Source organism: Mobula hypostoma, chromosome 7 (genome assembly GCF_963921235.1).
Source record: "Mobula hypostoma chromosome 7, sMobHyp1.1, whole genome shotgun sequence".
Taxonomy (NCBI): Eukaryota; Metazoa; Chordata; class Chondrichthyes; order Myliobatiformes; family Myliobatidae; genus Mobula; species Mobula hypostoma.
This window is the reverse complement of record NC_086103.1, coordinates 186,000,556-186,027,991: the sequence shown is the minus strand read 5'-3', so window position 1 is coordinate 186,027,991 and position 27,436 is coordinate 186,000,556. Positions and strand designations below refer to the sequence as shown.

The 27,436-nt window shown below is 48.3% G+C and overlaps 2 protein-coding genes and 1 non-coding gene across 7 annotated transcripts in view; 1 reads left to right on the top strand and 2 right to left on the bottom strand.

Annotated features, from left to right (window-relative positions):
• LOC134349834 (rho-related GTP-binding protein RhoG-like) overlaps nucleotides 1-10,137 on the bottom strand; it is a 30,206-nt gene extending 20,069 nt beyond the window's left edge. Inside the window, exon 1 of one of the 5 annotated variants that reach the window (XM_063054770.1) lies at nucleotides 10,028-10,137. The gene's annotated coding sequence lies outside the window, so the exon portion shown is untranslated. Of the gene's footprint in view, nucleotides 1-1,391; nucleotides 1,526-2,265; nucleotides 2,315-3,297; nucleotides 3,471-10,027 lie in introns of those variants that run through there. The other 4 variants (XM_063054769.1, XM_063054767.1, XM_063054771.1 and 1 more) reach the window with 4 other exon arrangements.
• Nucleotides 10,138-10,641: 504 nt separating this feature from the next.
• trnaq-cug (transfer RNA glutamine (anticodon CUG)) lies at nucleotides 10,642-10,713 on the bottom strand. Its single transcript has one exon. It is a non-coding gene; the product is annotated as a tRNA-Gln (tRNA).
• Nucleotides 10,714-10,795: 82 nt separating this feature from the next.
• wdr73 (WD repeat domain 73) lies at nucleotides 10,796-27,137 on the top strand. The gene is made up of 8 exons (XM_063054765.1): nucleotides 10,796-11,245; nucleotides 13,471-13,538; nucleotides 15,834-15,922; nucleotides 16,647-16,735; nucleotides 18,872-18,939; nucleotides 22,165-22,329; nucleotides 23,102-23,449; nucleotides 26,004-27,137. The coding sequence occupies exons 1-8, from the start codon at nucleotides 11,190-11,192 to the stop codon at nucleotides 26,231-26,233; spliced, it is 1,113 nt and encodes a 370-aa protein (XP_062910835.1). The 5' UTR covers nucleotides 10,796-11,189; the 3' UTR covers nucleotides 26,234-27,137.
• The last annotated feature ends 299 nt before the right edge of the window (nucleotides 27,138-27,436 follow it).

The window sequence follows — 27,436 nt, the reverse complement described above, 5'->3', positions numbered from 1 at the left end:
CTCAGTATCACCCCCCACAGTGTGACCCTCCCTCAGTATCACCCCCCCACAGTGTGACCCTCCCTCAGTACCACCCCTCCCACAGAGTGACCCTCCCTCAGTATCGCCCCTCCCACAGTGTGACCCTCCCTCAGTACCACCCCTCCCACAGTGACCCTCCCTCAGTACCATCCCTCCCACAGTGTGACTCTCCCTCAGTACCACCCCTCCCACAGTGTGACCCTCCCTCAGTACCACCCCTCCCACAGTGTGAATAGTTGTTGGGGAGCATGGAGGTGAGGGTGGGAGTGGTGTGGGTGGTGTTTCCAATGGGTGAGGGTGAGGGTGAGGGTGGGGGTGGTGTGGGTGAGGTTTCCGACGGGTGAGGGTGAGGGTGAGGGTTGTGTGGGTGGGGTTTCTGATGGGTCTGTGTCTGCAGTTTAGGCAGATGTTCCACACCCTCCCCTCCCCTCCCCATCCCAGGGCCCCACCAGGAAAGCCCCTGAGCAGACTGGTCAGCAAGGTCACGGGCAATGGACGATAGACACAGGAGCAGATCTGGGCCATTCAGCCCATCGAGTCTGTCTGCAATCCATTAATTATACTTCTCAACCCCATTCTCCTGCCTTTTCCCTGTAACCTTCGATGACCTTGACTAATCAAGAATCTATTAACCTCCACTTTAAATATACCCAATGACTTGGCCTCCACAACCATCTGTGGCAATGAATTCCACAGATTCACCACCATCTGGCGAAAGAAATCCCTCCCCATCCCTGTTCTAAGTGGACGTCCCTCTATTCTGAGGTTGTGTCTTCTGATGCTAACTCCCCCACTATAGGAAACATCCTCTCCACATCCACTCTATCTGTGTCCTCTGGTCCTAGACTCCCCCACTATAGGGAACATCCTCTCCACATCCACTCTATCTGTGTCGCCTGGTCCTAGATTCCCCCACTATAGGGAACATCCTCTCCACATCCACTCTATCTGTGTCCTCTGGTCCTAGACTCCCCCACTATAGGGAACATCATCTCCACATCCACTCTATCTGTGTCCTCTGGTCCTAAACTCCCCCACTATAGGAAACATCCTCTCCACATCCACTCTATCTAGGCCTTTCAATATTCATCAGGTTTCAATGTGATCCCCCCCCTCATTCTTCTAAGCTCCAGTGAGTACAGGCCCAGAGCCATCAAACGCTGCTTATACGTTAACCAGAATAAACCTTATGAATCTCCTCTGGACTCTCTCCAATGCTCGCACATGCTTTCTGAGATAAGTGTGCAAAACTACTCACAATACTCCAAGTGTAGTCTGACCAGCGCCTTATAAAGCCTCAGCGTTACATCTCTCTTTTTACATTCTAGTTCTCTTGAAATGAATACTAACATTGCGTTTGCCTTCCTTACCATCAACTCATCCTGCAAGGTAAGCTTTTGGAAACCATGCATGAGGACTCCCGAGTCTGTGTCAGTGGCCGGTTGGGGAGCGGGCACCAATGGAGAGAGTCCACACACAGGGTGGGCCCATGTCATCCGATCGGAGCCGCTCTCTCCTCACTGACGCCAATGTAAAAGCACAGAGAGCTGCCGCACCTCGTGCAGCAGGCTGCCAGAATTCCTGGGCTAATTTTGGACCCAATTTGACTGCTGACCTTTCCCACGTCTGTCAAGTTCCAGATTCGAGCTGAGAATCAGTGGCTACAAGGCAGTGAGGAGAGGGGCAGTGATTGGGAAGAGAGGAGGGGAGAGGGGCAGTGATTGGGAAGAGAGGAGGGGTGAGGGGCAGTGATTGGGGAGAGGGGCAGGGATTGGGAAGACAGGGAGGAGAGGGAAGAGGTGAGGTGAGGAGCTCCCTCACAAGCCAGGCTGAGTCTCCGATTCCATTTCCAAGACCGGGCCTGAATAGAACCATAAGACCATAAGATTTAGGAGCAGAGGTAGGCCATTGGGCCCATCGAGTCTGCTCCGCCATTCAATCATGGGCTGATCCACTTCATCCAGTCATCCCCACTCCCCTGCCTTCTCCTCATACCCTATGATGCCCTGGCTAATCAAGAGACTATCTATCTCTGCCTTAAATACACCCAATGACTTGACCTCCGTAGCCACTCATGGCAACAAATTCCACAGATTTACCACCCTCTTACTAAAGTAATTTCTCTGCATCTCTTCTAAATGGACGTCCTTCAATCCCTGAAGTCATGCCCTCTTGTCCTAGAATCCCCTACCAAGGAACACTGGAGATGGATAAGAGGACAGGGTCACAAAGGTGAAAACCAACCTTGGATAAAAGAGATGAAATATCATCCTGAGGCAAAGGCCACAAACAAATCAAATCTCCCTCTCGTCCCATGCGTTAGTGTTTGCTGGGGTCATGAATCATTGCAGAAATCCAGAGAACTCTCACTCAGAGGTCATGGGTTCCAACTGGACACCTGACACTTAGCATGTAATATTGCAAAACATCCCTGCTATGGGGGGGTGGTACTGAGGGAGCGTCACTGTGGGAGGGGCGGTACTGAGGGAGGGGCAGTACCGAGGAAGAGTCACACTGTGGGAGGGGTGGTACTGAGGGAGCGTCACTGTGGGAGGGGTGGTACTGAGGGAGGGTCACACTGTGGGAGGGGTGGTACTGAGGGAGGGTCACACTTTGGGAAGGGTGGTACGGAGGGAGGGTCACACTGTGGGAGGGGTGGTACTGAGGGAGGGGCAGTACTGAGTGAGGGTCACACTGTGGGAGGGGCGGTACTGAGGGAGGGTCACACTGTGGGAGGGGTGATATTCCAAATTAAGAATTAAGTCAAGGGTACTGTAAGCATAAAGAATTACCCCCACCCCTCCATCAGTGCTGGAAGTTGAAGAATTCTCCCTCGGGTGGGGGTGTAATTCCTGGCAGTGGGGGTGTCATGGCCCTGATAGTGAGCAATCGTGAGATACCTGTTGTCTGTGGGATGTTGTTGTGAACCCACCAGCCCCAACTTCTTCCATGTTGTAACCGGGACGGATACCCTATGTACACGTCCCGAGCCTGTATTCGGGGGCAGTGGGTTCCTGCTTCCCCATCACCCATGGGTACAGAAACAGGTACTGTGGCCTCTTTTTATACCCCACCACACAAGCCTCCTCCCCCTCCCCCTCTCTGTCCTCCCTCCTCTCCACAAACTGCCCTTTGCTGCTCCCCTCTCTCCATACACCCCCATTCTCATCCCCCCCTCATACTCCCTCCCTCATCGTCTAAACCCCCTTGCCCTCCCTGCACAGAACAAACACCTTCTTGGAGAATTCATCAGTGCCGGTCGACGTGACGACTTACAGAGGGGTTAAATCGTGCCTCACCTGAGCAGAGAGCTGTAAGCAGTCGTGCCCGAGGTGATCACGGTGATTGCCGGCAGCGTCTGAGCAGAGGCACCTGCTTCCCAGACATCCTGATGAACACTGGGACCCCGATGGTGATCAGACAGCACCAGCTGAGATCTGGCTGCATGCTGCCCGCAGATTACAGGCAGTGGGAGGGGCAATATTTTAAATTCTCTGGCACTTCCCTCCCCCTCGGACTGGGTCTGGCACTTCTTACTTGCTTAAAATACCTTCTCACAACAAGTCACACTCGAGCTGAGATGCTGTGGGAACTTACTGACTCTTCCCGGTGTGTGCTAAATTCTTTATTTTAATGTACATTTTTTGCACTTTGTCAGCTTAATTGCTAAAACCTTACAACGATTCCGACATGATTCGTCTCCAGTCAAAAAATGCAGGATTAAGATCGAGTGGACAGGCAGAGACGATTCTCAGGGTGGAAATGGCTAATACAAGGGGGCATAAATTTAAGGTGATTGGAGAAAGTATAGGAGATGTCAGGGCGAGTTTTTTTTACACACAGAGTGGTGGTAGTCGCAGATAAATTAAGGACATTTAAGAGACTCTACACAGGGATGATAGAAAAATAAAGGGTGGTGTATGATTGAATGACAATAAATGAATTTGGACATTGAAGAAGTGTCTGGATGACCACTTGCACCAGCCGGGACGGGAAGGACGGAAATGGGATTAGTGTAGATGAGTATTTGAAGGTCAGCACGAACAATGTGGGCCCAAAAGCCTGTTTGCTATCACCAAAATCTCAGCCTCCCCGTTCTCCTACCTGCCCCGCCACTCAATGGACCTTCCATCTGGTCACCATCATCATCATGTGCCCTGTTGTATGACATGGGTAACCCATCTCTCCTCCATGACCACGACTGTTCTCAGCAACCCATCCCTCCTCCATGACCACCACTGTTCTCAGCAACCTATCTCTCCTCCATGACCACCACTGTTCTCAGCAACCCATCTCTCCTCCATGACCACCACTGTTCTCAGCAACCCATCTCTCCTCCATGACCACCACTGTTCTCAGCAACCCATCTCTCCTCCATGACCACCACTGTTCTCAGCAACCCATCCCTCCTCCATGACCACCACTGTTCTCAGCAACCCATCCCTCCTCCATGACCACCACTGTTCTCAGCAACCCATCTCTCCTCCATGACCACCACTGTTCTCAGCAACCCATCTCTCCTCCATGACCACCACTGTTCTCAGCAACCCATCTCTCCTCCATGACCACCACTGTTCTCAGCAACCCATCTCTCCTCCATGACCACCACTGTTCTCAGCAACCCATCTCTCCTCCATGACCACCACTGTTCTCAGCAACCCATCCCTCCTCCATGACCACCACTGTTCTCAGCAACCCATCTCTCCTCCATGACCACCACTGTTCTCAGCAACCCATCCCTCCTCCATGACCACCACTGTTCTCAGCAACCCATCTCTCCTCCATGACCACCACTGTTCTCGGCAACCCATCTCTCCTCCATGACCACCACTGTTCTCGGCAACCCATCTCTCCTCCATGACCACCACTGTTCTCAGCAACCCATCTCTCCTCCATGACCACCACTGTTCTCGGCAACCCATCCCTCCTCCATGACCACCACTGTTCTCAGCAACCCATCCCTCCTCCATGACCACCACTGTTCTCAGCAACCCATCCCTCCTCCATGACCACCACTGTTCTCAGCAACCCATCTCTCCTCCATGACCACCGCTGTTCTCAGCAACCCATCTCTCCTCCATGACCACCACTGTTCTCAGCAACCCATCTCTCCTCCATGACCACCACTGTTCTCAGCAACCCATCTCTCCTCCATGACCACGACTGTTCTCAGCAACCCATCTCTCCTCCATGACCACGACTGTTCTCAGCAATCCATCCCTCCTCCATGACCACCACTGTTCTCAGCAACCCATCTCTCCTCCATGACCACCACTGTTCTCAGCAACCCATCTCTACTCCATGACCACCACTGTTCTCAGCAACCCATCTCTCCTCCATGACCACCACTGTTCTCAGCAACCCATCTCTCCTCCATGACCACGACTGTTCTCAGCAACCCATCTCTCCTCCATGACCACCACTGTTCTCAGCGACCCATCTCTCCTCCATGACCACGACTGTTCTCAGCAACCCATCTCTCCTCCATGACCACCACTGTTCTCAGCAACCCATCCCACCTCCATGACCACCACTGTTCTCAGCAACCCATCCCTCCTCCATGACCACCACTGTTCTCAGTAACCCATCTCTCCTCCATGACCACGACTGTTCTCAGCAACCCATCTCTCCTCCATGACCACCACTGTTCTCAGCAACCCATCTCTCCACCATGACCACCACTGTTCTCAGCAACCCATCTCTCCTCCATGACCACCATTGTTCTCAGCAACCCATCCCTCCTCCATGACCACCACTGTTCTCAGCAACCCACCTCTCCACCATGACCACGACTGTTCTCAGCAACCCATCTCTCCTCCATGACCACCACTGTTCTCAGCAACCCATCTCTCCTCCATGACCACGACTGTTCTCAGCAACCCATCCCTCCTCCATGACCACCACTGTTCTCAGCAACCCATCCCTCCTCCATGACCACCACTGTTCTCAGCAACCCATCTCTCCTCCATGACGACGACTGTTCTCAGCAACCCATCTCTCCTCCATGACCACCACTGTTCTCAGCAACCCATCCCTCCTCCATGACCACCACTGTTCTCAGCAACCCATCCCTCCTCCATGACACCACGACTGTTCTCAGCAACCCATCTCTCCTCCATGACCACCACTGTTCTCAGCAAATTTTTCCTCAGAAGCGGTTTTTGCCATTGTCTTCTTCTGGGCAGTGTCTTTACACTATGGCTGACCCAGCTATTATCAATACTCTTCAGAGATTGTCTGTCTGGTGTCAGTGGTCACATAACCAGGACTTGTGATCTGCACCGGCTGCTCATACGACCATCCACCACCTGCTCCCATGGCTTCACGTGACCCTGGTCAGGGGGCTAAGCAGGTGCTACACCTTGTCCAAAGGTGACCTGCAGGCTAGAGGAGGGAAGGAGCATCTCACACCTCCTTTGGTAGAGACATATCTCCACCCCACCACTGAAACAATTCTCAGAAACACAGACATCAAACAGCACAGCCCTGTACAAACAGGCACATTCTGCTCCTCTGTCTTATGGTCTTATGAAAGTGGGGTGGAGGTTGTGTTATTTATTCATAGCTCTTCCGACAGTGTAGCACCCCTTCATTGCTACCCTAACTTATCGAAACAAACTTCTACAGATGTAGTGTTGAAAGTATCCTGGCTAGTTGTAGCTCGGTCTGTACGGCAATTCCAATGTACAGGAATGTAAAAAGCTGTAGAGAATATTGGACTCAGCCCAATACTTCACGGACACATCCCTTCCCATTGGGAATATCCACAGAACTTAGTCCATCCGGACACATCCCTCCCCATCGGGAATATCCACAGGACTCAGTCCAAATCATCATGGACACATCCCTCCCCAACACCTGCTGTATCTGAAACCATAAGACCATACGATGTAGGAGCAGAATCAGGCCATTTGGCCCATCGTCTTCTCTGCCATTTCAACATGGCTGATCCATTTCCCTCTCAGCCTCAATCTCCTGCCATCTCCCTTCATGTCCTAACTAATGAAAATTCTATCAACTTCTGCCTTAAATATACCCAGTGCCTTGACGTCCACAGCCATCTGTAGCAATGAATTCCACAGATTCACCACCCTCGGGCTAAAGAAATTCCTACTCATCTCCATTCTAAAAGGACGCCCCTCTATTCTGAGGCTGTGTTCTCTGGCCTTAGACTCTCCCACCACAGGAAACATCTGAGGCCTTTCAACATTTGATAGGATTTAATGAGGTCATCTCTCATTCTTCTGAACTCCAGTGAGTAGAGGCCCAGACAATCAAATGCCCCTCATATGACAAGCCTTTCAATCGCAGAATCATTTTTGTGAAACCCCTTTGAACCCTCATCAATTTCAGCACATCCTTTCTAAGACAAGGGGCTCAAACCTGCTCACAATACTCCAAGTGAGGTCTCACCAGTGCTTTATAAAGCCTCAACATTACATCTTTGCTTTTATATTCCAGTCCTCTTGAAATGGCTGCAGGATGGGGTGCAGACCTCTGTTTGGCCCCATTTCACCGATTATAGGTTCGCTGATTGAAGCACCGAAGTGAGTGCAGAGGGTGAGCACTGGCTGCCTGTCTTTGATTGGTTGCTCTGTACCGGAGAGGGGAGAGCCTGCCACTGCACCCAGAGAGTGTTGCCCAGGAATTTTTTAAAATGTATTTAGGATGTGGACTTGGACTATCGACTCTTTTATCAGTCTTATAGTTTTAATATTCTGCCCGAAACATTGACTGTACCTCTTCCTAGAGATGCTGCCTGGCCTGCTGCGTTCACCAGCAAATTTGATGTGTGTTGTTTGAATTTCCAGCATCTGCAGAATTCCTCGTGTTTAATATTCTGCGTTCTTTTGCCTGATGTTGCCTTTTTGTGCGGGGAGACTGATTTGGGGGTCAATGTGCCTGATCTAGTTTGTTTGTATTTTTTGTGTGGGGAGAGGGATTTGGGGGATAATGTGCCAGATTTATTTAGTTTGTTATCTGAGCTGGAGGAGGGAATTGGGGTTGATGTGCCTGTTCCATTTTTGGTTTTTTTTGCAGGAGTGTGGGATTTGGGAATTGATTATCGTGCTGCCTTCCTTTCCTTTCTTGGTTTCACAGCTACAGAGAGAGCTGAAGAATTTCAGAGATATATACTTTGACAATAAATGAACCTTTGAACCTTTTGAATCAATGCTAACATTGCATTTACTTTCCTCATCACCAAAGTCCCCTCACATCTCAGATTTTTGAATTTTCCTGCCATTTAGTAAATAGTCTACGCTTTTAGTTCTTCTTCCAAAGTGCATGACCATACACTTCCCAACACTGTATTCCATTTGCCACTTCTTTGCCCATTCTTCCAATCTGTCTAAGTCCTTCTGTAGTCTCTCTACTTTCTCAAAAGTACTTGTTCCACATGTATCTTCGTATCGTATGCAAACGTGGCCACAAAACCATCAATTCCATCATCAAAATAACTGATATATAATGTAAAAGGAAGTATTCCCAACACAGACTCCTGCGGAAGACCACTAGTCACTAGCAGCCTACCAGAAAAGACATCTTTTATTCCCATGCTAGTCCCTTTCCTACTATCTACGGGAGGTACTGCCTCAAGATGGCAACATCTATCATTAAAGATCCTCTCCATCCAGGCCAAGCATCTTCTCCCAGCTCCCATCGGGCCGGAGGTACAGAAGCCTGAAGTCTCACACCACCAGGTTCAAGAACACATGAACTCAAGGTATACAGCAGATGCTGGAAATCCAGAACAGCACACACAAAATGCTGGAGGAGCTCAGCAGATCTGGCAGCGTCTATGAAGAGGAATAAGTCGTTAGCATTTTGACTCAGCCTGAAACGCTGACTGTTTATTCCCCTCCATAGATGCTGCCTGACCTGTCAGGTTCAGGAACAGCTACTTCCCTTCAACCATTAGGAGGTTAGGGAGGTCAGCTGGACACTGAAAACAAACTTCTGCAGTCATAATGCGTAATGTTGGCAGTATCCTGACTGGTTGCCACAGTCTGGTAGGCAATTCAAATGTTCAGGAACATGAAATATTGCCGTGAGCAGCGGACTAAGAATGACTTAGATTAGAAGAATATGTAAAGAAGTGGCAGGTGGAATACACTATTGGGAAGTGCATGCACTTTGGTAGAAGGAATAAAAGTGTAACTATGTTCTAAACGGGAGGAAGTTCAAAACACTCGAGGTGCAAGGAGACTTGGGAGCCCTCCTGCATGACCTGGGTGGTGGGGGTCCCTGAATGGATGCTGATTTTCTGCGACAAAGCTACATATAGATATTTATATAAGGGCTCCTTATTTTAGAAAGGATATATTGACATTGGAGAGGGTTCAGAGAAGATTCACGAGAATGATTCCAGGAATGAAAGGGTTACTGTATGAGGAACGTCTGGCAGCTTTGGGCTGTATTCCCTGGAGTTCAGGAGAATGAGGGGGGATCTCATAGAAACATTACAAATGTTACAAGGCCTGAACAGATTAGATATGGCAAAGTTATTTCCCATGGTAGGGGAGTCCAGGACAAGAGGGAATGACTTCAGGATTGAAGGACGTCCTTTAGGACGGAGATGTGGAGAAATTACTTTAGTTAGAGGGTGGTAAATCTGTGGAATTTGTTGCTACGAGCGGCTGTGGAAGCTCATTGGGTGTATTTAAGGCAGAGACAGATAGGTTCTTGATTAGCCAGGGTATCAGAGGGTTTGGGGTGAAAGCAGGGGAGTGGGGATGACTGGAAGAATTGGATCAGCCCATGATGGAATGGCGGAGCAGACTCGATGGGCCGAATGGCCTACTTCTGCTCCTATACCTTATGGTCTTAAATGCTTAGTTATGGGGAGAGCTTTACCCGTGGTGGACTGGGCCGTACCCATGACTTTTTATAGGCTTTTCCCCTCTAGGGCATTGGCGTTTCCATACGATGCAGCCAGTCACCATACATCTACTGAAGTTTGTGAAAGTTTTCGTGCTGTGAAACTGTCCCTAGGTTTTCATTATACCTCTTCATATACTTCTTCATGTGCCTTGCGGGTTACACGCTTGGGCGATCATGGCTGTCCACATCGAACGATCCCACGCAGCGTCAATGGTATCTCGCACACTGAGATCTGTTAGTTCTTTCACAGTGTCCAGATATTTTTACTTTGCCTTTCTGTACCGCGTTTCCCAGGCATACGGCCTTGTAATGTAAGGCATTTCTCCCTTTCTGATGACATGGCCCAGGAACTTAATGTTTCCTCTCATTTAATGTTCTCATTAAAGTTATTTTCGTATGGGCACATTGGAGTACTGTACCCTATCTCTATATAATATTTTCAGCATTCTTCTAAGAAACCACATTTCTGTTGCTTCTAAGTTTCTTCGGAGTTCTGGTGTTACAGTCCATGTTTCGGAAGCATACAGCAAGATTGACCAGGTGTAACATTTTAGTAGCCGAAGCCTTGTCGTCATACAAAAGTGTCTGTTGGTAAAAATGGGTTTCATTTTCTGGAAGTTGGTTTCGGCAATTCTTTTTATTTCTACTTTACTTCTGGCATCTTGTGATATAAAGCTACCGCGGTAATTTTCGTTCCGTCTCTCGGTTGGTCGACAGGGGCGGAGGGGGAAAAAGATCAGGTTCCGCCGAGATTTGAACTCGGATCGCTGGATTCAGAGTCCAGAGTGCTAACCATTACACCACGGAACCCGCGCTGCTCAGCCAGCCGCAGGGAGGGGCCTTTCACAGCAGCGCCGCGCACGCGGCGGCCACGGCATAGCAACGGCCACGGCCTTAGCAACGGCAGCGCCGCCCTCCTGACCGGTCATCCGGCAACTCCGTCTCTTACTTCCAGCTCAGCTCAGCTTTATTTCAGCATACCGGGGCCCGGACATCATTACAGCCGCGGTTGCGGGCGGGACGGGAACCCAAAGGCCTACGGTAAACGTTGAAAACAAAGCCCGCCGGTCACGTGACACGGCCTGCGCCCGCCGTTCGCAGGGAAGATCCCTGTTTCCGCCGTGGTACCGCACTCGCAGTTACGGCGGCGAGAAGGTACGGGACGTCGACCCCGGCTCCCGGGACGGGGGGACGGGGGGACGGGGTTTGACTCCTGAGGGCGGGAGTGGACGGGGAGGACGTGACGTCAGGGTTTGGCGGACGGCGTTGCCGTGGAGACGCGCGTAATGGCGGAGCCGGAAGAGAGCGAGTGGGATGCGTGGATGGTGGAGACGCTGCTGCGGTGAGTGGGTTAGCAGCGGGCCGAGAGGCCGGAATGGCCTCTCTGTAAAAGCACCGGTGGGAAAAGACTCCATGATATAGTTGGGTTGGGGGTGGGGGAGACGGTGTACTGGAAACCGAGGTGCGGGTTGGATGGAGGTACTGGGTGCCCGAGACCCCGGGGTGCGGGTTGGAGTGGAAACAACACACGGTGCGGTAAGATGTGACCCTTGGAGGTAGCAGAGGAGATGTTTCCCAAAAACGATTCCAGGAATGAGGGACTTCAGCTCTGTGGATGGATCGGATCTGGTAGAGGGATTTCCATTCTGGACAGTTAATAACAGGGTAATCCAAAACTTACCACTCTATGCACATCATCATCATCATCTTCAGGTGCCGTGCCCAGTCTGAGCTTTGACTGCCATGGCCCACACACTCCTGTTTTGGGTCAAGTGGATCAATTCATTGGTACTCATTTCCAGTTCTCTGGCTGCTGTCTCCATCATCATTTGTCTTTCTCTTCCTCTTGCTTTCTTCCCTTCAATCTTTCCTGTAATTACCATGCATTCTAACTCCTCTTTCCTAGTCACATGTCCAATGAAGTTACGTTGCCTTTCCATCTCGTACATTATTTCTCTTCATGACATCCTCGTTAGATATTCATTTCGTCCATGATATTCTTTGCATCCTCCTCAAAAACCACATCTCTGCTGCTTCAATTCATTTCCTCATGTTACTAGGGCAATTTCCAATGTCTGATTAACTGACTAGCCTGCCTCAGTGCACCGTGCAATGATTTGATCTGTATGAACAGCGTGCAAAACAGACCGTTCACTGTTCAGGTTACATGTGACAATAATCAATCAATGGCAATATTTTGACATGTGGATGGGAACAGGAACATCCAGGGAAACAGCAGCTCTGCCATGGTCTGTCCTAAGCCTGACTGCTAAAGGAGTCAGTTGGACATCCCCATACCATAAAATCCCCGAGCTACAGAAACGCCAACGGAAGCATCCCGGGGAGAGGAAGGATGCTCAGACGTATGAAGACAGATGACTCTGGCAAACTGCTATCGAAGGCTTCTGCCCCAGTAGGACTGATGGGTTAAGATGACACAGCCAGCGCCAGTGTGGTAGCAGCTCTGTTAGCAGCTTCACTGATCCCTTTCCCACCATTTGGTCTGTAAGCCTAATGTTCCTCGGTGAGTCAAGTGCTTATTTTCAAATATCTGCTCTGTGAAGGGTTCAGGTATTTTGTTGTATTAAAGAAGTCACACTTGTCAACAATTTATTTTTTGTGCAACACACACAAAATGTTGGCGGAACTCAGCAGGCCAGTGGCCCAAAACATTGACTGTACTTTTTTCCATAGATGCTGTCTGGCTGAGTTTGTCCAGCTTGGACTTCCAGCATCTGCAGATTTTCTCCTGTTTGTAATTTATCTTTTGTGAAAGGCTGAGGTATTTTGTTATTTTAAGGAAGTCACACTTGTCAACAATTTATCTAAGTTTTGATAAAGAGTCTTGACCTGATGCATCGACTGTACTCTTTCTCATAGATGCCTGTTGAGTTCCTCCAGCATTTTGTGTGTGTTGCTTGGATCTCCAGCATCTGCAGAATCTCCTGTGTTAATATCTTGTATTTCTATTCAGGCAGACACAAGATTGGAATCAGGTTTACATTATGAAATTTATTGTTTTGCAGCAGTGGTAGAGACTAGACATAAAGTTAGTTTAAATTACAGAAGTAAATTGTGTAAAAATGGTGAGGTATTGTTCTTATGTTCATGAGCCATTCAGAAGGCTGATGGCGGAGGGAAAGAACCTGTTTCTAAAATGTTGAGTCTGCATTTTCAGGCTCCCGTACCACCTCCCTGATACCGTTAATGAGAAGAGAGACTATACTGGGTGGTAAAGATCGTTTTTGATGGACGCTGCCTTTTGAAAGTGTCCTCTGGCAGGGAGGGTTGAGTGCATGGTGGAGATGGCTTCGTTTACAACCTTCATGTAATCCTCTGCATTGGAGCCTCCATACCGGATGGCCATGTAACCATCAGAAAACTCTCAACATCAGTGATAATACACCGCATTCCTTCTTAACGGGATGTCGTTTATAGGGCTGCTGTGAAGCAGCAGGGGAAAGGGACTGTCAGCGTTGCTCTTCCGGGAACCAGTATCGATGGACCAAATGTCCTCGGTGAGCCACAGCAAATCATGTTCCACCATGTTCCCTCTGTCTGTTTCAGGTACAATGACCTTCACGTATTTGAACTGCAGGAACCAACGCGGGTTCTGGAGTGGATTCAGGACAGAAGTACGATGAGTTTTGTGCTTTATCCCCTTGAGTCTGTGCAGGGATTTGCATTATTGGGCAGCACGATGGTGTCGCAGTTAGCGTAAGACTGTACGGCACCAGTGATCTGGGATCACCCTCGCCTCTGTCTATAAGAAGTATGAACGCTTCCCCGTAACTGGGCTTTCTCCGGCTGCTGTGGTTTCCTCGCCTGTTGATTGCACTAACCACTACGCCACAGTGCTGCCCTGCTTCTCTGCTTGGCAGGTCTGACTTATCGTTGATTTTTTGTGTTTCTTTTTGTATTGAATTTCCAACATTTGCAGCTTGTTTTTTGATTGTTTATTTGGTTATGTGCTGGAAAGGATGAAGCTAAGAACATAGAATATAGAATAGTACAGCACAGTACAGTACAGGCCCTTTGGCCCACAATGTTGTGCTGACCCTCAAATCCTGCCTCCCATATAAGCCCCCACCTTAAATTCCTCCATATACCTGTCTAGTAGTCTCTTAAACTTCACGAGTGTATCTGCCTCCACCACTGACTCAGGCAGTGCATTCCATGCACCAACCACTCTCTGAGTAAAAAGCCTTCCTCTAATATCCCCCTTGAACTTCCCACCCTTTACCTTAAAGCCATGTCCTCTTGTATTGAGCAGTGACGCCCCGGGGAAGAGGTGCTGGCTATCCACTCTATCTATTCCTCTTAATATCTTGTACACCTCTATCATGTCTCCTCTCATCCTCCTTCTCTCCAAAGAGTAAAGCCCTAGCTCCCTTAATCTCTGATCATAATCCATACTCTCTAAACCAGGCAGCATCCTGGTAAATCTCCTCTGTACCCTTTCCAATGCTTCCACATCCTTCCTTAGTGAGGTGACCAGAACTGGACACAGTACTCCAAGTGTGACCTAACCAGAGTTTTATAGAGCTGCAAGGTGCAGAGCATCTGGCATCTAATTTGTAATCTAGGGAGCGCGAAGCAGAGAATCAAATATCGCTGTGATGATTGTATGCTCTAGTATCAATTGTTTGGCGACAATAAAGTAGAGTAATTGAATAGTGGATCGGTTTTGTGTCAGATGTTTTCCTGCTGCATTGATCGCTTGTCTAAGTTTTGGTGATCCCTTCTAGTATCCATGTTTCTGTGTTCAATGTTATTAATTTACTCATTTTAGAGATACAGCACGGTAAAAGGCCCTTCTCGACCAATGAGCCCCTACCGCCCATTACACCTGTGACCAGTTAACCTTCTGATCTGTACTGTACGTCTTTGGGATGTGGGAGGAAACTGGAGCACCCAGAGAAAACCCACGCAGTAACAGGGAGAATTGTACAAACTCCGTACAGACAGTGGCGGGAATTGAACCTGCGTCACTGGCGCTGTAATAGTGTTACACTAACCTGAAACATTCAAATTTTAACATTTGCTTTTCTTTTTGTAAAATTATCTTCTATTTCAGATTTTCAGCAACTTTGGCATTAGGCTGAGTTACTCTTCCTCCTTGCCTCTCTACTGTTGTCTATTTGCCATCCACATACTGCACGTATGTGTGCCATTGGTTCATTAAGGTTGTCATAGGCGGGGGAGGTAGTGAGGATAAGCCCCCACTACCTATTAAATGCTCCCAATGGCGTGTGTCTCAAGCAGCCTCTGACAACCACGTCCAGCTCCTGGCCCTCATGCCTGGCTCAGCCACTGAGCCCAGCAGAACTGTTTCCACTGACAGGAGAAGGGGGAAATGCAGGTTACTGACGCCTTAAAATCAATCACTTCAGGCAGACGGGGCTCATCAGCCATACTTGGTAGCTCATCGAGGAGAAGGAACGCTCTGATGTGAAACCTCAGCTGCCTTGTGGCTGTACCCACTCATGGGGAAGGCTTTGGGAATAAACCCCGAGGGGAAAGATTCAGAGCTGGAGTCCCTAAGGCAGTCCTACACTGAGTTCACAGCTGACTGGCGACTCCTGCGATGCTGCTGGTACCAAACTGTATCAGTTTCTGCTGTTCCTTTGGATTCATCAGCTGCGTGGAGAGGAGGAGCCTGCTGTGTGGGCAACAGCTCGCTCTCTGTATTGTACTGCCCCGGCTTGTGTATGATAAACTAGGATGCAGCATCCATGGTTGACCCCGACCAACAAAGGACTGTGGCCCTGTATGTGCTGTACATGTCCCATGCAGTGTTATGGCAGGGAAAAAAGGCAGATGTATGCACAGCAAGTTGAGGTAGACCAGCAGCTGGAGTGTGTGTGGGAGGGGTGACGAGGGGAAGTAACCGATTCTGTAGCATTGAGCTGACCGTCTCTATCTGTCAGGTATCTGTGTCGCTGGCTACAGTGCTGTGAGGAACAATGAAATTCAGGAGCTCTCACTCCCTCAGAAACTCTCGGCTAAAGACAAGCAGGTGAGGGGAGTGGGGATTCCCTGGAGAGGGTAACTGTGATGGAGGGTCTGGTCTGTGAGAGGGCAGGTGGGATGGGTGAATGTTAAGCGGTCTGTGCACTGTGGCCATACCCTACTGCCCTGCATGACAGGCTGCCCGGACAGCCGATGGATGGCGGCAGTGAAGGGTGAAATCACTCACAGGATAATGCCCAAACACGTCTTCCCAGAGATTCCTCACCATTTCGGGACTGCACTTTATAGGCTGAATGTGTAATGAGACAGAAAATGGAATGGACTATTGTCAACGTTGTAATAATTTTAGAACATAAAACACCACGGCAAGTCCAGGCCCTTCAGCTCACAATGTTGTGCTGAACCTTTTCACTGACTTCTACGATCAATCTAACCCTTCCCTCCCACACCCGCTCCATTTTCTGTCATCCACATGCCTATTCAAGAGTCCCTTAGATGTCCTGAATGAATCTGCCTCTTCTACCCCGCTGTTAGGGTGTTCCACGCACCACCTGTCTCTGTAACAATGTAAAGACCCCGGTATGCGTCCTCATTTCTGCTCTGGTTGTCCACTGGAGTACCTGCTACACTGCTATGAAGTCACCTCCCGTCCTCCTTTGTTCCAAAGAGGTGGTTGAGGTGGGGGTGGGGGGTGGGTTTGGTGTCTCCAGACTCACCGGCAGACCACAGACGGTATATCAGGATGATGTCACTCTCTCTCACTCCTGCAGGGACTTTGCCCCGAGAGGGATTTCCGCGTGGAGCGCGGCGGGTTCTCCCACAGGCCTGTTTACCAGTTGAAGCACGTTGCGGGGATGAGGTATGTTAATGTCTCAGTGTCTGCTAGGTTCCCTCACACCCTGTGGGATGGTAAGTCAGCCATGATGCAATGGCAGAGGACACTTGATGGGCTGAATGGCCTAATTCTGCTCTGTTCCATCTGACAGGTAATAAAACTTACAGACAGAGCACTTGGACTCTCATTAGTAAATATCTCCGTGTGGGGGAACTGAGCTGTAGTCTCCCATGTGATGGGTGGGAATACTACAGATTAAAGAAAATCTTTCTCACAACGTACATTAAAACCTGCAGTGAAATGCATTGTTTGCATCAACAACCACCACAGTGCTTCTGGTGCCCACAACCGGATAAAGGAGAACGAAATAATTGTTACTCCGGATCTGATGCAGCCCGAAAACAACACAGAAAGATAAAGGACACAATGATAAACACAATCAACATAAATACACAAGTCTTTGTAATGTGAGAGGAAATTGGAGCACCCAGGGGAAGCTCACGCTACCGTGTTGCCTGGTCAGGCACGGGGTTGGGGGCAAGTCACAATGAAGAGCAGAACCTGGTTCAGGGGTCTCGGGTAAGGAGGTGGTGGAGCTCCATTGTGGTGTAGAGGAAGGCTCTACAAAGGATATTCAAAACTGCCCAATGCATCAACAGTACCAGCCTACCCACCATCAACGGCATGCAAAAGTTTGGGCACCCCTGGTCAAAATTTCTGTTACTGTGAATAGCTAAGCCAGCAGTCCCCAACCACCGGGCCGCAAAGCATGTGCTACCGGGCCGCGAGGAAGCGATATGAGTCACCTGCATCTTTCCTCATTCCCTGTCACGCACTGTTGAACTTGAACATAGGGTTGCCAACTGTCCCGTATTCGCTGGGACATCCCGTATACTGGGCTAAATTGGTTTGTCCCATACAGGACCGCCCTTGTCCTGTATTTCCCCCGTTAAGGTAGTGCGTTCCTATGAAACAGTTCGTGCCGAAATGGCATAAAGCGTAGAAGCAATTGCCATTAATTTATATGGGAAAATTTTTCAGCATTCCCAGACCCTACCTACCAAATTGTACCAAATAACACATAAAACCGAAAATAACACTAACATATAGTAAAAGCAGGAATATGATAAATACACAGCCTATATAAAGTAGAAATAATGTATGTACAGTATAGTCGGGAAGATGAAGGTAAAACCAATTTGTGGGAGAAAAATTCAGCACGTATGCGCACACAGGTGCCCACACGAGGCTTCATGGTCATGGTAGTCTTTCCTGGGGTAAAGTGTCCCGGGATTTGACTGCTACTTTTGTCCTTTATTTGGGAGTGAGAAAGTTGGCAATCCTAACTGTAAAAGTGAGTTTAACCCTACTTGAACACCGCTCCCTCCCCCCCCCCCCCCCCCGGGTTGGCCGGTCCGCAAGAATATCGTCAATATTAAACTGGTCCGCGGTGCAAAAAAGGTTGGGGACCCCTGAGCTAAGCGAGTAAAAGATGACCTGATTTCCAAAAGGCATAAAGTTAAAGATGACACATTTCTTTAATATTACTTTTTTTTATTTGCATCTTTTACAGTTTCAACATAACAAAAAAGGAAAAGGGCCTGTAGCAAAAGTTTGGGCACCCTGCATGGTCAGTACTTAGCAACACCCCCTTTGGCAAGTATCACAGTAACAGAAATTTTGACCAGGGGTCCCCAAACTTTTGCATGCCACTGTAGCTACAGAAATGTGTCGGTAAAGGGCCAGTAACGTCGTGAAAGATTTCCCCCCACCCTGCTCGTGGACTGTTCGTTTGACTCCAGTCAGGGAGGAGGCTATCTAGCATCCACACCAGGACCACTAGATTCAAAAACAGTTACATTCCCCAAAGCAGTAAGGCTGATCAACAACCCTGCAGCACTACATTATATGATTTCCTGTCAGTTACCTTATGACAGACTTTTATGGATGTGCATTCCATCTATGTATATAAACTTTCTTATGTATTTCTATTTATTGTAATATTTATTACTTCTTCATCTTTGTTTTTTTTGTGCTGCATCAGATGTGGAGTAACAGTTATTTTGTTCTTTACACTTGTGTTGTGGAAATGACATTAAACAATCTTGAACAGGAAAATCGTGGAACTGTTACTGAGCTGCCCTCTAACTCTGCCCACAGCCTGCTGGTGAGCAGTGGCCCCCCGGACCCCTCGCTGCAGGTCTGGCGACTGGCAACCGATGACAGTGGTGAGTGAGTGGGGCTCCGGTTGCGGGCGGGTCTGCGCCTAGGAGTGAAGTGCTCACTGACCGTGGCGCTAAGAGCGGCGGGAGGGAAGCATCGGTTTGATTGTGGAGAAGGGTCAGCACAAGATCATGGTCTGAAGGGCCTGTTCTGAACTGTTCTCTGTTCTATTCACTCCCTTATCCTGGTTTGAGTTCCAGTCAGAGGAATGCTTTTTAAACACTGAATTCATTGAATCTGGGTACAGTGGGGAAAGTTGTCTGTGGCTAGCAGGATACTGATGAACCGGGAAAGTGGGCAATGGAACAGCAGATGGTATTTCTTCCAAGAATCATGACATTCTGGAATGGTTCTGGAGGACTGGAAAATGTCCTCCACTCTTTAAGATGGGAGAGAACCAGAAGAAAGGAAATTATAGGTCAGTTAACCTGGCTTTAGTGGTTGCGAAGGTGTTGGAGTCTATTATTAAGTCCTGAAGAAGGGTCTCACTCGATATGTTTGTCTAACCCGCTGAGTTCCTCCAGCATTTTGTGTCTGTTGCTCTGGATTTCCAACATCTGCTGGCTTTCTCTTAGTTATTATTAACAAGTACTTGGAGGCACATGATGAAGTAGGCCAAAGTCAACGTGGTTTCCTCAAGGGGATATCTTCTGTGACAAATCTGTTGGAATTCTTTGAGGAAATATCAGGCAGGATAGACCAAGGAGAGTCAGTGGATGTTGTTTATTTGGATTTTCAAAAGGCCTTTGACAAGGTGCCACAACCGAGGCTGCTTAACAAAATAAAAAGCCTATGATATTACAGGAAAGATCCTAGCATGGATAGAAGATTGGTTGACAGCAGGAGGCAAAGAGTGGGAATGAAGGGGGACTGAATGGCTGCAGAAGACTCGTGGTGCTCTGCAGGAGTCAGTACTGGAACTGTTTTTTCATGTTATATGTCACTAATTTGGATGATGGAATTAATTGTTTTGTGGCCAAGTTTGCAGACGGTATGAAGATTGATAGAGGAGCAGGTAGTGTTGAGGAATCAGGGAGTATGCAGAAGGACTTTGATTGGGGAATGGGCAGATGGAGTATAGCATGGGTCATGCATTTTGGTAGAAGGAATAAAGATGAAGGCTATTTTCTAAACAGGGAGAAAATCTCAAAAAAAAATCAGAGCTGCAAAGGGACTTGGGAGTCTTTGTACAGGGTACCCTAAAGGTTAACCTGCAGGTTGTATTGGTATTGAGGAAGGCAGATACAATGTTAGCATTCATTTTCGAGCAGACTAGAATATAAGAGCAAGGATGTAATGCTGGGGCTTCATAAGGCATTATTCAGACTGCAAAGGAGTATTGTGAGCAGTTTTGGGCGCCTTATCTAAAAGATGTTCTGGCCTTGGAGAGGGTCCAGAGAAGGTTTGCAAGAATGATTCCAGGAATGAAAGGGTAGCGTAAGAGGAGCAGTTGATGGCTCTGGGCCTGTGCTCACTGGAGTTCAGAAGAATGAGGGGGAATCTTATTGAAACCCGTCAAATATTGAAAGGCCTAGACAGTGGATGTGGAGAGGATGTTTCCTGAAGTGGGAGGGTCTAGGACCAGAGGACACAACCTTGGTATAGAGGAAGGTAGATATAAAACAGATGAGGAGGAATTTCTTTGGCTAGAGACTGGTGAATCTGTGGTTTTTACTGCCACAGAGGGCTGTGGAGGCCAACTCATTGGGTATATTTACAGCAGTATGGGCATCAAAGATGGGAAGAAGGCAGGAGAATGGGATTGAGAGGGATAATAATCAGCCATGATTGAATGGCAGAGCAGACTAGGTGGCCACAAGTGGCCTAATTCTGCTCCTATGTCATGTGGTCTTCAACTCATACATGGGTGAATGTGTAGGTGCTGGCCTGGTTCACCCAGTGAAAAATAAAGCTGATAATGATTAGCTTTATTTGTCACATGTACATCAAAACACAAATGAATCTCAGGATTGGATGTGCTGACATTAGATTAGATTAGATTAGATTAGATTCAACGTTATTGTCATTGTGCCGAGTACAGATACAAAGCCAATGAAATGCATTTAGCATCTGACCAGAAATGCAAAGAATATTGTTATTTACAAAATAACTGCGAATAAAAAAAGTGCTACAGCACACAAATATAAAAGTACTGAGACAGTACAATATGGGTGCAATACTGCTTAGCGCTGTGATGTGAGGTTCAGCAGGGTCACAGCCTCAGGGAAGAAGCTCTTCCTGAGCCTGCTGGTGCGGGAGCGGAGGCTCCTGTAGCACCTACCGGATGGGAGGAGAGTAAAAAGTCCATGGTTAGGGTGAGATGCATCCTTGATAATGCTTTTCGCCCTGTCCAGGCAGCATTTATGGTAGATGTTCTCAATGGTGGGCAATTGGGTGCCGATAATCCGCTGGGCAGTTTTCACCACCCGCTGGAGTGCTTTGCGATCCGATACGGGACAATTGCCATACGGTTTGATAATAAATTTACTTTGAACTTTGGAACGTAGTGAAATGCATTGTTTGCATCAGGATGTGCTGGGGACAGCCCGTAAGTGTCGCCGTTCTACTGGCACCAATGTAACATGTCCAAAACTCACTAACCTTAACTTGTACGTCTTTCATGTGTGAGGAAACCCATGCAGTAACGGGGAGAATGTTCAAACTCCTTACAGTGATGGAATTGAGTATTTTAAAAGTTTGTCCCGAACCTTGTGGCCCATCAGGCTGGTGCTTATGCCGGTTTCTGTGGCGTGAAGCGACTGAGAGTGAGACTCCTTCCCCCCCCCCCACCCGGATAGGACGCCAGTCTATCGTGAGGTTAACCCCCAGCATTTGCCGGTACCCATTTTCAGCTGGGTGGACTGGAGCAGTGTGTGGTTAAGTGCCTTGCTCAAAGACACAACATGCTGCCTTGGCCGAGACTCAAACCCACGACCTTCAGATCGTGAGCCCAACGCCCTAACCACTCGGCCACGCGCCACACCGGAATTGAATATGGGTCATTGTTTAAAGTGTCTATTGCTTATTCCTTTTCATAGCTGCTGCCAGACCTACTGAGTTCCTCTGTATTTTGTGCGTTACTCCAGCTCTTTCTGCTCAGTTGTTTTCCAGTGGGAGTAAACCATAGCTTCTTTGAAAGGTCTAGCATCAGCCCAGTGGGCCGAAGGGCCACCACTTGTGTGCACCGTTCCCTGGCTCTGATGTTAATTCTGCTTTTCTCCCTATGACAGATGCCATCTCGTTGCTGACCACACTTCCATGCTCCAGCGTGGTGGGCGGGTGGTCACGGATTTCTGTCACCTCCTCTCCAACCCCCCGGGTGCTTTGGAGTTCGACGACCAGTGACCTCACCGTCCAGGAAATTGAGACGCAGTCGGTGCTATTCTCCGGAACTGGTAATCCGATGCTCCCTCCGGAGGAGCGATGGGTGTGTGGAGGGAGAGGGGTGGGGGCAGAGCCTCTGACTGAAGCCCACTCCTCCCTCCGGGGGGAGTTACTTAGTGCAGATCTGGAACAGATCAGGCCATTGTGAGCGGAGGATCAGATGGGAAGGGGGTAGGGAGGTTAAACATGACCGGTGCTATCTCCTTACCGTCTGTCCTGGGCAAAAGGAGTGGGTGATTCTGTCCATGAGGTCAAATGTGTAATATGACAGAAAATGGACCTGAATATTTCCGGTGTTGCAGTAGTTGACTGAATGAAAAGAGGGAGTGGGAAGTGGGAGAGATTGTGATGGTGCTGGTTTGGGAATGTGTGCAGTGGGAGGGATTGGGAAGATGTCACTTTGGGAATGTGTGCAGTGGGAGGGATTGGGAAGATGTCAGTTTGGGATGTGTCATGGAAGGGATTGGGAAGATGTCAGTTTGGGAATGTGTCATGGAAAGGATTGGGAAGATGTCAGTTTGGGAATGTGTGCAGTGGGAGGGATTGGGAAGATGTCAGTTTGGGAATGTGTGCAGTGGGAGGGATTGGGAAGATGTCAGTTTGGGAATGTGTGCAGTGGGAGGGATTGGGAAGATGTCAGTTTGGGAATGTGTCATGGAAGGGATTGGGAAGGCGTCAGTTATTTGGCAAGGTGTGTAGCGGGAGTCACGGAGGGAGAATACTAACTCAGCTCCCAATCTGTGTCTTTGTCCCATCTAATGGGAGTGTTAACCTTCCCCACAGGAGCAGAAGACCACGAACCAATCAGTATGCTGGAGTTCCTTGACCATTCTACCTTCATCATCTGCTCGATGAACGGCCACCTGCGATTGGCTGACATGCGGCAGAGCCCAAGTCTGATTGGACACTCAGGCCTGCCTTCTGGCAGCAGCCATTGGACAATGGCACTGGCACCCGGTTGCTCGGCAGTGGGGAGACTGTCCTTGGATGGAGAGGTGGTGCTGACTGATTGTCGAGACCTGAGCAAGGTTCTGGGGCAAGCAGAGCTGGATATACCCAGGCCAGTGATCTGCAGTGACCACCTATCCCTGAGCTGGGCACCGCGACTACATCAGCACTTGGCAGTGTCAGGTAGGTTGGTGGTGTGTGTTCCTTAGTCCTAGAGTGCCATAGCACAGGAACAGCCCCTTCAGGCCGTGTAGTTCATTGTGAACTGTTATTCTGCCTAGTCTCTGGACAACAGCCCTCCATGCCCCTCTCATCCAAACTCCTCTTAAATGTTGCAATCAAACCGCATTCACCACTTCCATTCCGCAACTCATTCCACACTTGTATCACCTTCCGGTGAAGAAGTTCCCAGTCAGGTTTCCCTTAAATATTTTCTCTTTCACCCTTAATCTGTGACCTCTAGCTTTAGTCTCACCCAACCTCAGTGGAAAAATCCTGCTTACATTTACCCTATCTATACCCCTCATAATCTTGTTACCCCAATCGAGTCTCTCCACATTCTCCTGTGCTCCAGGGAATAAAGTTCCAAACTATTCAATCTTTCCCTTTAACTCAGGTCCTCAAATCCCAGCAAAGCAACATCCTTGTAAAGTTTCTTTACATTCTTTCAATCTGTAGGTAGGTGAACACAACTGCCGACAATACTCCAAATTAGGCTTCCCCAACTTCTTTTACAACTTCAGCATAATATCCCAACTGCTGTGCTCAGTACATTGATTTATGGAGGCTAGTGTGCCAAAAGCTTTCTTTATAACCTTATCTACCTGTGTGCCACTTTCAAGGAATTATGGAATTAGTCAGAAGTACCAGGGCTGATAGTCATAAACACAAGGGAAGGTCTTTCTTGCTTTCATTGGCCTTTAGCCTAATGCCCTGTCCAAGAGGATGCATGTGGTCAGAAAGGAAGCTGGTGCACATACTCCTGTCTACATCACCTTTTTGAGTTTGAGAGGGCTTTAAGTTTCTAGGTGTGAACATCACCAATACTGTATCTGGTCCTGGTTCAGTCACACTGATGTGACAGCTTCTCTATTTCCTCAGGAGGCTAAAGAAATTCAGCATGACTCAGTCAGCTCTTACCAATATTTATCAATGTACCATATATTCTGTCTTGATGTATCCTGGCCTGGTATAGCAACTGCTATGCCCATGACCACAGGAAACTTCAGGGAGTTGTGAACACAGCTTAGCTTGTCACAGGAGCCAGCTTCCTTTCCATGGACCCTGTCTACACTTCTCACTATATCAGTAAAGCAGCCAGCATAATCAAAGACTTCTCCCACCCTGATCATTATCTTTTCTCCATCCTCCCGTCACATATGGGAGTAAACCATGGCATCTGGGTAAACTCTTAGATAGAGTGGATGTAGAGAGGATATTTCCTATAGTGGGGGAGTCTAGAACCAGAGGGCACAGCCTCAGAATAGAAGCACATCCATTTAGAACACACATCAGGAATTTCTTTAACCAGAGGGTGGTGAATCTGGAATTCATTGCCACAAACAGCTGTAGAGGCCAAGTCACAGACATAGAAACACAGAAAACCTACAGCACAATACAGGCCCTTTGGCCCACAATGCTGTGCTGAACATGTACTTACTTTAGAAATTACCTAGGGCTACCCATAGCTCTCTATTTTTCTAAGCTCCATGTACCTATCCAAAAGTCTCTTAAAAGACCCTATCGTATCCATCTCCACCACTGTCGCCGGCAGCCCATTCCATGCACTCACCACTCTGGTGTTTATTAAAAAAAACTTATCTCTGACATCTCCTCTGTAGCTACTCCCCAGCACCTTAAAACTGTGCCCTCTTATGTTAGCCATTTCAGCTCTGGAAAAAAGCCTCTGACTATCCACATGATCAATGCCTCTCATCATCTTGTACACCTCTATCAGGTGACCTCTTATCCTCAGTCGCTTCAAGGAGAAAAGGCCGAGTTCACTCAATTTATTCTCATAAGGCACGCTCCCCAATCCAAGCAACATCCTTGTAAATCTCCTCTGCATCCTTTCTATAGTTTCCACTGAGCACCAGAAGTGGGGTCTGACCAGGGTCCTATATAGCTGTAACATTACCTCTTGGCTCTTGAACTCAATCCCACAGTTGATGAAGGCCAATGCACCGTATGCCCTCTTAACCACGGAGTCAACCTTTGCAGCTGCTTTGAGCGTCCTATAGACTCTGATCCCAAGAGCCCTCTGATCCTCCACATTGCCAGGAGTCTTACCGTTAATGCTGTACTCTGCCATCATATTTGACCAACCAAAATGAACCACCTCACACTTATCTGGGTTGAACTCTATCTGCCACTTCTCAGCCCAGTTTTGCATCCTATTGATGAACTGCTGTAACAGCCCTCCACAATACTCCCAACCTTTGTGTCATTAGATGTATTTAAAGCAGAGGTGGAGAGGTTCGTGATTAGTCGGGCTGTCAAAGATTAAGGGGAGAAGCAGGGGAATGGTGTTGAGAGGGATTGAATGGTGGAGTAGACTCGATGTGCTGAATGGCCTAATTCTGCTCCTGTGCTTTGTGAACTTATGAAACATGCAAACTCTGACCACATCGTCAGTTTCTTCCCACCCTCAGCACTGCCCCAGGGCGGTTAGGAGGATATGGTGGATGGGACAGGAGGCCAGTGACACGTTGATTGTTGTGTGTCTCTGCACCTGCAGGTTTCGATGGCACTGTTCATGTCTACGACGCCGGCTCATGGTCTGCAGGTCCTCACCGGGCGGAGCCTGTCTTCATCCACCGGGGCCACAGTGTGGGTGCGGAGTTGGACCACGAGCCGCCATTGGTCACCACGCATGTTTGGCACCCCTGGAAGGAGCGAGTTCTGCTCTCGGCTGCTGATGACAGCTCTCTGCACGTGTGGGACTGGGTGGCTCAGGATGGGACCTGATCTCTCAGCCATCTCCTGCTCCCTCCTGGACCTCACTGCTTTGGGCTGCAGTCAGTGGGAGGGTTGTCGCTGGTGGCCACAGTCCAGGTTTCATCAGCTGCCAATTGTCACCGTGTGACCCTACTCCCTCTGGAGGCCAGAGTACCTTAATTTTTATGAGGGATGAGAAATTCACAGGCTTCCTATTGCTCAGAATGTGTATTGTGTGCGGGTGCACATTTGTGGGAAGGGCGTGCACAGGAGTCTGTTTGCGTCTGTGTGCTGCGTTTTGTGCATGTATGTACAGCTAAGTCAGGAACAATACAAAATGCTGGAGAAAGTCAGCATTTCTGGAGAGAAATAAACAATCAATGTTGTGGGCCTGTTAGAGTGAGTTTTTTTTGGGTAGATGATTTGTTTACACTTAAATGACTTTGGCCGCCAGACTTCTATTTGACTATTTGAAGTACTGTGGATTGAGTCCACAACAATGCGCTTCCTAAAAAGGTGTGAATACCAGATGCTTCTGGCACAGTAGTTTGACTAGATGCTGTAGTTTTGAAGACAGTATTATCTATACATTATAAATATTAATTGTCTTCTGTGTTAGCACAGGAAATGCCAAATAAATGTATCATAGACTTAACTCGCTTACTTAAAGGCTGTGGATATCAACCCAGACATGTTGGCGTCAGAAGGAAAGGACGAAGTTAGGTGTGATATTTTGTATGTAGCTTCAATAGGAAGCATTGTCTAAAACTTTTTAAGTAGCGATTGCCTTTGTGTTTAGCATGTAAATATCGAGCCCACATTGGGCTAGCAGAGCTTTCTAGCGAAAGCGTCTCTGTCTGTAGATGCCTGCTGTACCTTGTTGTATCGAATAAAGAAGCTGCTTTGTATCTACCAGTGACTCTGTCTCTCCAGTGATTTCATCCATGCTACAATAGGCCAAGTCCCTTCTTCCCCTGAAACCTCAACTATTTATTGCCCTCTATAGATGAGTTCCTCCAGCATTTTATGTGTGTTGTCATAGTTCAAAGTAAGAAGTATATATATCTTTCAGGGATTCACAGTAAATACCAAGAAACACAATAAAATCAACGAAAACAATAGACAATAGGTGCAGGAGTAGGCCATTCAGCCCTTTGAGCCAGCACCGCCATTCACTGTGATCATGGGTGATCATCCACTATCAGTATCCAGTTCCTGTCTTCTCCCCATATC